The following is a 14,478-nucleotide window of genomic DNA, read 5'->3' on the forward strand; positions in this document are numbered from 1 at the left end:
CCTGAAAAGGCTTAGAGTCCCGGACTGAAATGAGCGCGTTGAGGCCTGGTTGGAGCTCGCATGTGACTCGAGGAAGGCAGCAGACAAGGGGGGGGAGTGACGTTGCAATTTGAAGGGAAAGGGGCGTCTTCGTAGCAAACGACGAGGTGTGAATGGCTCAGGTCCGGTGGTCCACGGTCAGCTCCGGTGGTGTCAGCGGTCGGTCGCAATCCACCTCGGAGGCGACGGCTCTGTCCGGCTTGGGTCTCGCTATGCGCCAACGTTAGCAGCCGGCGGCTAGCAAGGCTGGCTAACGGTGACACAGCTAAACTGGGCTAGCGCTGTTAACTCACTAAAAACTCCGACCTCTTCTTCACGTCGTCTGTCAGCTTGAAGGCCTCGAAGATCCTCTTGAAGAAGATGAAGTTGGGGTCGAAGATCTCTGGTTCCTCTGTGATGTACTCTATCTCCACCTCGGGCTCCTTCTCCTTCTCCTTCTCATGTCACTCTAACGCACAGACCACTTCCGTAGCTATATATATCAACCGGACATACATCAAGTCACGTACGCCAATCAAAACCACGCCCACTAATCTGGCGCTTGCACAACACTGAACAAATCCAAGACAGAACTTATACAATTACAATAACAATACATACACCTTCATGAAAACGTACATGAATAGTATGGAAAATAATTAAGGAAATAACAGGGGCAAAAATAGGGCTGATTTGGGGAAACTAACTGGCTCTAAATTGTGGGCCTTCATAACAGCCGCCCCATGAAACCCTCGGTTTCATTTAACTATGGAAGGCACACTGGCTAGGCTGCTCTAGCAGCGTGAGGTATGAGGTGATAGTGTCCTTTGTAATTTGAGGGAGCTCAATCAGGCGTGCCACAGGTCGGGTGTACGTGCGACCACCAACGTCCACGATGGCCGTCCGCACCCTTCCATCCGGACCCGGCAGGACCTTGGTCACTCTGCCTGTCTGCCAGGCGGCGCGTGGAAGGGACTGGTCGATCACCAGTACCACGGCACCTTCGGACAAGTTGTCTCTCTCCCTCGTCCACTTCTGCCTGACTTGCAGGGTCGGCAGGTAGTGCAGTATGAACTGCCTCCAAAACTGGTCCGCGAGCACCTGGCTGTGCCTCCACCATCTTCTTCCGGTGAGCTCTGCAGGGTCGTAGACTACCTGAGGCAGTGCAGAGTCTCGCCGCCCCATCAGCAAGAAGTTGGGCGTAATGGGATCCAGATCTGCTACATCACTGGAGGTATAGCCTAGGGGCCGGGAGTTCAAGATGCCCTCAATCTCTGCTAGTACAGTCTCGAGCACCTCATCGGTAGGCACCTTCTGTCCGAGAATGGTACGTAGGACGTTCTTTACTGAGCGAATCTCCCGCTCCCAGGCTCCCCCGAAGGGTGGAGCATTTGGGGGGTTGAACTCAAACTTCACTTGCTGGGAGGCGAGTCTGTCACGGGCCTCCTCAGTCATCGCAGCGTAGCTCGCCCTCAGCTCGGCCTCACCACCGACGAAGTTGGTGCCTCTGTCCGACCGGAGGGTCTTAGGGGTCCCTCGCCTGGAGGTGAACCTCTTGAAGGACATGAGGAAGCTGTCGCTTGTGAGCTGGTGCAGAACTTCAAGGTGCATTGCTCTCGTCGTCAGGCACGTGTAGATGATGCCCCACCGCTTTTCGGAGGCTCGCCGGTTTCGGACTAGGAGTGGCCCGAAACAGTCGACCCCAGTAGAGTGGAACGGAGCCTGTCTCAGTCGCAGCCGGTCCTCGGGCAGATCGGACATCATGGGCTGCGGCGGCGTGGCTCGCCACCTCTGGCAGTCCGAGCAGGACCTTTGATATCTCCGTACCGCCTCCCGTCCATGGAGTATCCAGAATCTCCGTCGTACCTCCGCGAAGACACGCTCTCCACCCGCGTGCTGCACTTTGTCATCATGGTGCTTGATGACCAATCTGGTGACCTGATGCTTAGTGGGAAGCACGATGGGATGCTTCGTGTCTAGGTCTAGATCTTGAGCGCGGCGCAGTCTGCCACCCACGCGAATGAGAACACCGTCGAGCTCTGGAGCTAAGCCGCGGAGTCTACTGTCCGAGGGGATCGGCTTCCCTTTCTCGAGACACTCCAGCTCTCGGGAGAAGGCATCCTGTTGGGCACTCTGCAGCACCAGGAGCTCCGCCGCGGTGTAATCTTCGGCGCTGAGCGTAGTATCTAGGGGTAGACCGGCCTTGGAGCAGAACATCCTCTTCTGCAGCTCTTCGAGCGTCTCACACTCCTCTCCCGGAGTAGTCTCAGGGTCTACGACCTGGGTGGCTCCGCAGAACAACGTCTTACGCAGCTCTTTGTCCTCTCTGTCTTCTGCTAACGCCGGCGTGGCTGGCCACTCTGACTCCCGCTCCTGTAGGAAGTCTGGTCCCGTGTGATACAGGTGGGGCTCAGCCAGATCCTGGAGAGTTGCCCCTCTCGTGATGACGTCAGCAGGGTTCCTCTTGGTGTCTACATAACGCCAGCAGTTCACCTCAGTCAACTCCAGAATCTCTGCGACTCGGGTGCCCACGAACACCTTATACCGACATGAGCTGGACTTCAACCACTGGAGGACGGTAGTGGAGTCTGACCACATGGTGACGCTCATCAGCGGTAGCTGGAGCTCGTCGAGCAGGAACCTTCCCAGTTGCGCGCCGTTCAGGGCAGCACACAGCTCCAGTCTTGGGATGGACTGTTGCTTTTTCGGCGCCACTCGGGAACGTGCCAGGACAAACGAGACGTGGACTTCACCTCCAAGCTCTGCCGCTCTGACGTATGCCACGGACCCGTACGCCATCTCCGAGGCGTCGCAGAATACATGTAGCGTGATGACACTCCTCTCTAGGTCCGTGGAGGGAGGGAAGTAGCTCCGCTGCAGCTTGATGTGCTGGAGAGTGGGAAGTTCCTGCTCCCAGGCCTTCCACTTCTCTTCTAGGTGACGAGGCAGAGGATCGTCCCATCCTCGTTCTTGGGCCCACAGCTCCCGGACAAGCACCTTGGCCATCGTCGTGAAGGGAGCGATATATCCCAGTGGGTCGTACTGGCTCGCTAGAGTGCTGTATATCGTTCTCATCGTGACGCGTTGGGGCTTGGCAGGCTTATTGCGATAGCGTAGAGTGTCGGTCTGGAACTGCCAGATAAGTCCGAGCGTCATCTCCTGAGCATCATCTGGTGAGTGAGAGACCCAAGCCTCGCTGCTGGTCGAGGTGGCCTCCTCCGGGAGGTCTCTGATGACTTGCGGGTCGTTGCTGGCCCACTGGCAGATCTCAAATCCACCCTCCTGGAGATGAGCACGCAGGTCCTGGACTAGCTGGCGGGCTTCCGTGGCTGTCTTCGAACTGTGGAGGCAGTTGTCCACGTAAAAGCTCTTATGGACGGCGTCAAACACTCCAGGAGGTGCCGTCTCCTGCGCGGCGTGAGTCTGTAGCGCATAGGTGGCGCAACAGGGGCTGCAGGTTGTCCCGAAGGGTAGCACCTCCCACTGGTAGATAGAGGGGTCGGGGTCGCTCGGGTCCTCTCTCCAGAGAAACCTCATGAGTGGCTTGTCTTCCTCCAACATCCTGACCTGGTGAAACATTCGCTTAATGTCACCACTGACTGCGATCGGCTGCTGACGGAATCGCACCAGAACTCCCAAGAGGGCTGGGGTCAAGGTTGGACCAGGGAGAAGATAGTGGTTGAGGTTGAGCTTCCCCACCTGGTAGCTACAGTTGAAGACCACTCGGTTCTTCCCGTTGTGGTGAACATTGTGGTGCGGGAGGTACCAAGACTCGGCACTCTGGTTCGCCTCGGCTGGCTCAAGCTTCTTCACCAGACCGGACTCCGTCAGTTTCTTCATCTCCGCTCTGTAAGAAGCAGCAAGGACCTCGTCCTTCCTCATACGCTTCTCAGTGCTGGTCAGACACTGTAGGACGGTTCGAGGGGATACTCGAAACTCTGGCATGGGTTCTCTTCGGAGTAGTGGTGTGACGTATCTCTTCACGCCCTGGACTTCGATACGCACTGTCTTTGCTTTAAGGAGGTCTATGGCGTAGACGTCCTCCTTTGACCGTACGTAGAGCTTCTCATTCTTGTAGGGCGCAACGTCTAGCGTCCACAGCTTCTGGACGTTGTCTAGTAGCGCCGCATTCATGGAGTCCACACTGGTGTGAAGGCAGTTGATGGTCTGCACTTCTTCGGTTCGGACATGGAGGGATGACGTAGCTCTCCCGTCTCTATCTCTCCACTCAGTAGCGCCTTGGAGGGCCCACCCAAGCGCAGTCTTAACAGCCATCGGGCAGCCTCGTGGTCCTCTCAGCGGAGGACGGAGCGACACGATCAGTGCAGCGTTGTCCGAGCCGATGAGAAGGGTTGGCTCCGCTCCTTCTATCGGATGTAGGTCTACTCGCCGTAGGTGGGAATATCTTGCGCGTAATCTCTCCAGGGGGTAGTCGTAGCGGGAGAGCGCTAGCTGGTCTGCGGTGAAGACATTCTGAAGCCGATATCTGTCCGACGGCCGCCCCGCCGGGGAGATAGAGAAGTTGATTCTCGCCCCGGTGACCTCTTTAAGGTCGCGACGTATCGTGCGCAGAGTCAGCTTCTCCTCAGTCCCTTGGAGCCCCAACTGGCGCACTGCCTCCTGGAGAAGGATGGTCCGTTCCGACCCGTCGTCTAGAACGGCGTACGTGTCGTACACAGCGTTGTTGTGGTGAAGTCGGACCTTCACCACCTTCAGTAGGACCTTGGAGCCGCTGCTCTGGGTTGGGTCTAGGTAGTAGACAGGTGTTTCCTCTTCCGGTGCGCTACCGGACCTAGGGCTTCTGGTGCCCTCCGTGGACCTGGCGAGGGAGACCTCGTGTAGGATGTTGAGGTGGACCTCCTCACAGCGGTTGCACTTTCTCCTCAAGGTGCAGTTCTTAGCCAGATGGTCGCGCCCACAGTTCCAGCACCTCTTGTTCTCCTCGAGCCACCTCTGCTTGGCCTCGGTACTCAGGTTGTTGAAGTCACTGCACTCATTGAACCAGTGCTCGCTGGTGCAGTACGGACATGGCGGTGGACCTCTCCGTCCCTTTTGAGGGGGTTGAGAGGAATCCTTTCCCTCAGGTCGGGCTTTCCTCTCTCTCCGAGGCTCCTCCTCCGTGTGCAGCACTCCTACTGGGCGTCCTCTGTTCGAGCTCGGCCTGTCCCAGCGGTCTCCCTTCTCCCTCTCCTTCTTCGGCTCAGCGTAACCCATGGCGTCTACGTTGGTGTCATGCACTTCCTCCAGTAGGAACTCCGCGAAGGCAGCCATGCTCAGACCCAACTTCCCGGGGTTACGAACGCGCTGCTGTCGCCGGAACCTCTCCTGCCGGAAGCGTGGGATCTTGCGGAGCAGCCGCTCTACGTTGGAGGTGCTGTTGATCTCGCTGGCGCCAGCTGGGCCCTGCGTCTTCAGCATTCCAACCAAGGTGTGCACGCGGAGCGCGAAGTCATCCAGCGCCCGTTCATCCTTGATGGGGGCCTGCTGTTCGAGGGCTTGCAGTTCAGCAAGGGCGTGGTTCCAGGGACGACCGTAGCGGGCATCCAAGTCGGCGAGCGCTCTGGTGTAAGGTGTCGGTGCGGAGGCATGGGCCAGAACCATGTTGTGGGCTCTGGGGTTCCTCACATGCTGAAGGAGAATCGCATATTTGTAGGACTCTGAGCAGGAGTCGTCCAAGAGCGTGTCTAGGCAGATGCGTAGTTCCACATACTGGCTCCTGTCCTCGTCCTTGAAGAAGGGGAACTTGGGTCCCTCCACCTGGGGAAACATCCTGTAGTGGATGATCGGGGCTGGAGTGACGGTCTGGGTGTCCGGCCTGCATGCCTTTTGGTTCACTGGAGGACCTAGGGGTGTGCTACGCTCTTGGGGAATGGCTCCCCTCCCGGGCAGCGACGCTGGCTCCCTCTGGGCCGCGTAGCGGTCGGGTCCCTGGTCCTCTTCCTTCAAGGTGGTCAGCTGGGCCTGTAGTTGGACAGTCATGGCGGGGGTCATGGAGCCATCGGCGGGGGGTTCAGGAGATGGCACTCGAGAGGGCCGTGCGGATGATGCTCTGGAGCTACGGGCCGACGGAGCTCTGCTGATGCACACGTCGCGCATGGTCTGCATCACTTCCGCCATCGTCTCCGCGTGCAGTTGCTCTCTCTCCATCTGGAGGCGCTCGCGCTCGAACTGGATGCGTTCCCTCTCTAACGCCTCCTGGCGCTGTCTCTCCGCCGCACGTTCCGCTCCTTCCATCTGGAGGCGTTCACGCTCGAACTGGAGGCGTTCCCGCTCTAACGCCATCTCGGCCTGTTGGCGCATACATTCTGACAGCGCGGCACTACTCCCTCTGGAGTGCATGCTATCCGCCCCAGAGGCAGAACTGCCCACGGAAACCCTGGACCGGGAGGAAGCCACTGAACGGCAGGAGCTAGGTCTCGAGCGCGCCGTACTGGGAGGCAGATCGTTAAGGCTGAGGCCCTCCCTCTTCCGCCCGCAGGCGCTGTCAGACCGGGCCTCTCCTTCCTGCTCTTCCGTTTCTACGGCAAAACCCTGCTGTTCTGCCATCTCATCCTCAGGCTGGTGCTCTTTGATGGCTGTCTCGGTGCTAGCCACCCGCGCGCCGGCGGACACCTCGGCCTCTCCGACCACTGTATCCCGTGGAGTGCGCTCCTCACTACCACTCAGTGAGCTTTCGAGCTCAAGCTCATACTCTTGTAACCTCTGAGGCAACCGCGGGACTCTCTGTGGTCGTGGCTCTGGCTCAGGGGGCGGAGAAGGGGGGGTAACTGTCTTGTCTGGTTGGCTGCGCTCAGCCATGCTATCACTACACAACCTATCCGGCTCGAAGGACCAATTGTAACCAGGGAGTAGCTAAAGGACTGTAGAATTTTAGGAAGGGCTGGTTATCTAACTAACTCTGAGCTAAATCGGCAGTGTAGGAGGATAGAGGCAGGGGGCGCCAGCAACCCTTTAGACTAGCATTACTAGCATTAGCATTAGCATTAGCATTAGCATTAGCTAACAGACAACTAAACACACAGCAATGTATCGAATATGAACAAACACATTTATTTATACAAATTATATATACATCCCAATATACTCCCTCCCCGCCGGCCACACACACACTCACTCACTCACTCACACACAGTACCTGGCCTGAAAAGGCTTAGAGTCCCGGACTGAAATGAGCGCGTTGAGGCCTGGTTGGAGCTCGCATGTGACTCGAGGAAGGCAGCAGACAAGGGGGGGGAGTGACGTTGCAATTTGAAGGGAAAGGGGCGTCTTCGTAGCAAACGACGAGGTGTGAATGGCTCAGGTCCGGTGGTCCACGGTCAGCTCCGGTGGTGTCAGCGGTCGGTCGCAATCCACCTCGGAGGCGACGGCTCTGTCCGGCTTGGGTCTCGCTATGCGCCAACGTTAGCAGCCGGCGGCTAGCAAGGCTGGCTAACGGTGACACAGCTAAACTGGGCTAGCGCTGTTAACTCACTAAAAACTCCGACCTCTTCTTCACGTCGTCTGTCAGCTTGAAGGCCTCGAAGATCCTCTTGAAGAAGATGAAGTTGGGGTCGAAGATCTCTGGTTCCTCTGTGATGTACTCTATCTCCACCTCGGGCTCCTTCTCCTTCTCCTTCTCATGTCACTCTAACGCACAGACCACTTCCGTAGCTATATATATCAACCGGACATACATCAAGTCACGTACGCCAATCAAAACCACGCCCACTAATCTGGCGCTTGCACAACACTGAACAAATCCAAGACAGAACTTATACAATTACAATAACAATACATACACCTTCATGAAAACGTACATGAATAGTATGGAAAATAATTAAGGAAATAACAGGGGCAAAAATAGGGCTGATTTGGGGAAACTAACTGGCTCTAAATTGTGGGCCTTCATAACAACTATGTTGACGTGGTTTTCTACGTACGACACGGGTAAGATCAAATTTGATCCAAAGTAGGCTACTTTCTATAAATGAGGCACCTGGAGTTCATTTTGCAATATTTATAGCAACTTTAATACAATAAGTTTTTGAAGGATTGTAAAAGCAATGTGGAGGATTCTATGAAGCAGCACAAGTGTGTTCTGCGTGTTCAGCCAATGGGGAAAGACATGGCAGAGTAGTTGAGCTCCGAGGTGATGAGCTCACAGTAACGAGAATAGATGTCCTCCAGCTGTTGGTCCTCATGCTGTGTGTCGTAGTTGTTGTTGTAGATCCTCACCTGGAACACACGTACACAGTTTATAAACCACCCTGAACTGGTCACATTATTGCACGTATGCATTTTATGAACCACACTGGACTGTTCAACTTCACATTGTTACACATGCGTTTTATAAACCACACTGAGGTCAGTTTCACAAGTAGTACAAAACCATAATAAGAGAGTAACAATTGCAGGTCAATCTTCTGTGCGTAAACCAACGAAATGGATTAAATTAACAACTCTGGTCTAGGAGAGAAGTGGCTCTGGATTGTCAAAAGAGATAAAGTACTACTTTAGGAAGCTGACTCCTGGGCTGGTTACATTAATACACATGCAGTGTATAAACCATGGCAGACGTTGCTCAATAAAACATATTCCAAACACATCAAATGTCCTCAGTTGTTTTAACCCACAGTGACATTCTGCAATGATTCAGATCACGTTTGAGTTTGCCTGTTTTTACATTAAAGGGGCAATCAGGGATTGGTACAACAAATGTTAGACTTTTATATTAATTATATATAGCTATTGATTAAGAATATAACTTATAACAGCTTATGATGGCATTCCTGGCTGGGTGTTCAGGGCGGACGCTAGACCACTGACCCTGGTCTCGCCAGACTCATCAAAAATAAGCCTGGATTTTCCTTTAGCGACGTTGGTAGAATACCCCCCAGGCCAAGCTGCGGTCTGACCCACCTTGATGGTTCTGAGTATGGTCTTCTTGTCCAGGCGTTTCTGCAGCAGCTGGTCCAGGAAGCTGATGTCTAGGAAAGCCCAGACCTTGAGGTAGGTGAGCTTGGAGCACATCAGAACCAGCGCCAGCAGCTCCTCGTCCACCGACTCATGGCTGTTTTTCAGGTCCAGGGTCAGCTTCTGAAGGGAGGGAAAACAACCACATCAAGGACACCACTACATTAAATAGATTTCTAGGACCCCTAGGAGCCTGAACAGAAAAGGGACATCAGGGGAGGCTAGTGGAGGTAGAAATCGGGCTCATTGTAATGCATGGAACAAAATGAGGAATGGTATCAAACACCAGTCCTCATTCCATTCCATGAATTACAATGAATGGTATACAACGCATGTTCCTCATTACAATGAGCTCACATATTCAATAACACCCCTATAGCATTATCAACACTCCACTGCTGACTGCTACTGTGTATTGACAGAGCAGAGCATACCATATAGTACAAGAAACATCCTCATTCAAATCAACATTCCATGGTGGGTGTAGTGGCGGCCATCTTGTGGTCATCATTTGGAAGTTTTATCTCACAGCCTTATTAACAACCAACTAAACTCAACTGACATCGGAATGTTCAGTAAAATGAGGCTTGCTATTAGTCCCGCCTCTGAATTAACTTCTCTCTGTGTTCTACACCTGCAGCAATAATGCATAACAATGCCTTGTCGGTTTGAGGGACCATGTCCATTCTAAGAATAATAATAATGCTTATTATTGATTACATTTATAAAGCGCTTTTAAAAAAAATAAAAAAACAACAACAACAAAAGCAAAACAAATACATAAAACCATGTCATAAAAGCAGCAATCAAAGTCTAACAAAGTCTAGCAGTATTATCATTATGAGTATTCTACTCATTCTATTTCTATGGAGCCCTTCCCAATCCCCTTACCTGTAGACAGTTGCTGTACCAGGGCACCAAGCTGCTCAGAGCTGGCTTAGCGCTCTGTTCACTGAAGTAGCCGCTGGTGAGACTGAGTGACCTCAGAGGGATCTCTCTGAGCAGGATCCCACCCAGAGGGCCCAGGTTCAGGATCCGTTCCACAGAGATCTGGACCTGCATGTCTGGGCAGCGCCGGGCCAGGTGAGACCAGGAGTCGCCCCAGATCACCTGGAAGTGCGGCTCGTGGATGTGGCAGCGCAAGGTGAAGGAGCGGAGGGAGCCGCCACCGCAGAGGCTACGGCACGACACGGCCAGGCCGGCGAGGAGCTCGTTGGACAGACAGCTGTAGTCGAGGGTGAGGGTGGAGAGGCCCCGGAACCTGGCCAAAATCAAATCAAGGTGCATTTTAAAGTATGTGTGTGTTTGCAGGCACATATGCACAGTTGCACACACACAAGCCAAAAAAGAGTAGCTAATAAACAAGAGTATGTAGGAGCCACTCAAACAAACACACACACACACACACACACACACACACACACACACACCCACACCCACACCCACTTGTTGATGACCTGTGTGAAGCCCGGACTACTATACACCGCCGCCATGCCGGTCCGGTTGCTCCGGGACCAGCCCGAACGGTCCAGCTCCATGAGGAGGATGGTGAGCGAGCGCAGGCGTCCGCCTGTCTTGCGGAGAGCAGCCAGGAACGCCTGCATGGTCTGCTGGAGGCGGAGGGAGTGGGAGGGTTGGACAAGAACAAGGGAGTTGGGTGAGTGGGAGAAACGGACCTCCAGGTGTTCCAGGTAGCGGCCGTAAACACTGGCGTAGCAGACGGCCGAATCCAGCTCGGAGCGGCCCCTCGTGGAGATGCGGCCGGAGAAACTGAAGGTCCGGGCCCTCCAGAGGGACGGGGAACGCATGGCGTGGTGCCAGTGGCGGCAGACCAAGGTGGCGCGCGCCCGGTCCTTGTCCCTCAGACACCTGAACACCTGGAGAAGACAAAAGTCCGGGAGATAAGCCCAGCCATATTTTGGCTCGTCCTCTTCTTCCACCTCCTCCAATGCTTCCACTCCTTCCCCCTCTTCTTGGGCCTCCATCACTTCTCTTTTATCCTCTCCTATCTGCTGCTCCTCCTCCTCTTCATACTCCTTGTAGGCGCCAGGTATGGGTTGTATTGTTGTTTGTTGCATAAAAGTAAAATAGGTAAGTGAAAATAGATCAAATAAGTTTAAAAAAAGCTTATCGGGTTAAACAACAGTAGCTCTACGCTAGCTAACTTAGCACAATCATAATCAACCCATGCTAGCTAGCTAGCTTACATGATGGTCGTGAGTTAGCTAGCATAAACTACTTAAGTGACCATTCAGAGGGACTCTTCCACATGTATTTCGATGAAAGAAAACAAGTGAAGCATAATACTGATAAGGTTTAAGAGTTAACAAACTTTTTTTCTTCTAAATATAGCTATCTAGCTACACTTACCTGAGGGGTGTGCGATTGCTGGTTATCCATCTTGTCTTGTAATGAGACCACGCTGAAATTCTCTCAAATGCTCTCTTGTCATTGGTCAATCAATCATTGCATGAGACCACTCCCCTCGTGCTGAAATTCTCTCAAATGTTCTGTGATTGGTCAATCACTGCAGTCAATCACTCAATGCCCGCTCGAAAATGCTCTCTTGTCATTGGTCAATCAATCATTGCATGCCCGCCCTTCCCTGCGCTCTCGCATTGCTTTACACAAGTCACAGATTTGTTTTGTCCCATACCGACTGCAAGAAATGGGACTTAACTCGAGCAGCGAAAGTCGCGAATCTGCCAGTGCAACTTTCAAGATACAACTGCAAATATTTATTGTACAAGTTCTCAAATCGAATCTGCAAGTGCAAATGTTTATTTTACAAGTGCAACTTTCAAGATACAAGTTCTCAAATTATTAACCATGGTTTTTTGGAGAGAAAAGAGAGAAGACAGAAGAGCGAAGACAGAAGGAAGGATACTCGAAAGAGGAATGCTGAAAAGAGAAAGAAACTTATGTGGGCTATCGTAAGGAGATGGCTACTACTTTAGCTCACTGTAGCATCATTGTTATGTTCAGCATAGAGATGGCTACTGCCTGATTGTCTGCATGTTTGAATCATTTCTATTGGATTTTGTTCTGCACACATGTTGTTCTACACATAATAAAGTCATGTTTTTTGAACCCTTAAAACCACTGCCTTCACTTGTCTGCTTTATGAACTGTAGTATCATTGTGTGCCGTGTTATTCACGGACAAACACGGTGCCGTTTGCGGGTTAATAACTTCGGTTTACCGGGGGTTAGGATAACAATTGAAATGTGTCCGGATAGATGAGAAGACAGGGAATCCAAAACCATTTGAATGGAGTCGATCATACTCTCCTATCACCGTCGACACAGCGCGGAGCGAATTCCCTGTTAAAACGTTTCTCTGTCAACGGGAGTTGCACCAGCTGGCGCGGTACAGCACTCTCTCTATATATTTCGGGCTAAACTGTGCAGTGTCTTGCTGACTTAGCGTGGTTTTGTTTGTTGTGTTGTTCACAAGTTATTGTGTGTGTGTGTGTGTGTGTGTGTGTGTGTGTGTGTGTGTGTGTCTGTACGTGTGTGTGTGTGTGTGTGTGTGTGTGTGTGTGTGTGTGTGTGTGTCTGTATGTGTGTGTGTGTGTGTGTGTGTGTGTGTGTGTGTGTGTTTACTACACTAGCCAAACAAGTGTTAGCTTATTAGCTAGCAGAATAATACTGTGGATTTAAATGATTTCACTAGCCTAGTTTTTTCTGTGCAGTATGTAGGATGACTTCAACAAGTACAGTACACTATGTCCATGAGAGTCTATGGAAAGCATGCAAGTCTACACACTATAGAAGTGTCCACACCTCTGACCAGAAATTTTATTTGGATCCACTGTGTGGTTTCCCCTGGTAAAGCCACCATTCTGTCCATGGTTCTGAGGATCCACTGTGTGGTTTCCCCTGGTAAAGCCACCATTCTGTCCATGGTTCTGGGCTACTCGGATGGATCACGTCAAGCCTTCTGACAAGGTTTTTGTGGTTCAGTTGATAGAGCATAGCTGATGGAGCAATGTCCATGAATTCCACACCTCGTTCTATTTCATGCATTATAATGAGCCCATCCTCCAATTTTGACCTGATGTCAATGTTAACATTACGATCGGTTGGTCTGGTGCCTCTCAAATTTCAAATGTTGTTTGAGGACCTCTTTGGTGAAGGATGTGGTTATTTCTCTTGATATAACATACAATATTGTGGTTTCTAAATGATTTATTGATTGATTGAGTTGTGCTTAATTTTTATTTTAAAAATAAAAATAAAATAAACCTCAACGTTGTTGAAAATCAATGACACTAGTCAAGTCAAAAAAATCCAATGCAAAGTTAGTGTAGAGTAATGGGGATTACTGATTGAATCCATTGCATTGCAATGTTTTGGCTTGACTAGCGAGTGTGTCATTGATTTTCAACAACATTGAACCAGTGGCACAAGGGCCAACCAACCGTAGAATGCATGGAATGGAATAACATCCATCCATCCATATACTAACATAATACACATCACGTAGACATTTTACCAAAACTAACCACAGGTTTGTAAATACACATGGACACTCCAACTATTTGTTGAGTTCCAACAGTCAGACGTTTCTGTGTGCATTTCAGTAGTTAGTATAATATGTGTGTTTGATACCATTCCTTATTCCATTCCATGCATTACAATGAGGCCGTCCTCCGATTTCTACCTCCACCAGCCTCCACTGGTCATATCACATCATGTCTCGTCCCATGCAGAGTCCTCTTGCGGTTGGTGTCAACAGAGCTTGTTTCACCACTGAATTTAAATACAGGAAGTCCTGATGATATGCTACCACCCCCTTGCACAAGATGTTCATAGTTTTAGCAACAGTTTAAAACAACAGTTGTGAGATGTCACGCTGACTGAGACACATTCAGCATTTTCCTTCCTAGATTGAGGTCACACAAAATGGTGAGTGACTTTAAAGGGTTTCTAATGATTGAATGATGTGTTTCAAAGCTTCTAAATGGGACATATGGACACCTGCTCTGTGCTCAGTGTCAAGGGCAGATGTAGCATAGATTCAGAATCTGTCAAATAATATATTCAGCCACTCGATGGTGAGTGAGTTGTTGATTTGATAGCGTTTAGTATTATTTGACAGCTGTGCTGTGTTTTGTGCTGAATGATAGGGGTTCAGTACTTCTTACAACAGGTGCTAATTTTGTCAACTTGAGTCTTGATGGTCCCTACACCACTTGTTTACCATCTGTATATCAGGGGAGGCTGGTGGAAGTATACATTGGAGGACAGGCTCATTGTAATGCATGGAATGCTTTATGGATGGAATATCAAACACATCTCATTCTAATCCTCGCCATACAATGAGCCCGTTCTCCGATTTCTACCTCCACCAGCCTTCCCTGCTGTATATGGCACACCCACTGATATGCTTCATTATCTTAATGATCCCAATGACGTTGTTGTATTATCAATCATTTACTGAGATAGTTTCTGTCTGTCTGGACTCATTTCTGGAAGGTGTCTTCATATCTGGAGTTCCATGTAT

The 14,478-nt window shown here is 51.2% G+C and overlaps 1 protein-coding gene across 1 annotated transcript; it reads right to left on the bottom strand.

The window, feature by feature from the left end:
• Positions 1-323: 323 nt before the first annotated feature.
• Positions 324-11,048, bottom strand: LOC308162612 (F-box only protein 39-like; the record flags this gene model as incomplete). The annotated part of the gene is made up of 6 exons (XM_080536757.1): positions 324-473; positions 7,490-7,630; positions 8,128-8,232; positions 8,917-9,093; positions 9,862-10,231; positions 10,417-11,048. The coding sequence occupies 6 exons, from the start codon at positions 11,046-11,048 to the stop codon at positions 324-326; spliced, it is 1,575 nt and encodes a 524-aa protein (XP_080392883.1).
• Between the last annotated feature and the right edge of the window lie 3,430 nt (positions 11,049-14,478).

This window comes from Nansenia antarctica (genome assembly GCF_963989245.1).
Source record: "Nansenia antarctica genome assembly, chromosome: 7".
NCBI lineage: Eukaryota > Metazoa > Chordata > Actinopteri > Argentiniformes > Microstomatidae > Nansenia > Nansenia antarctica.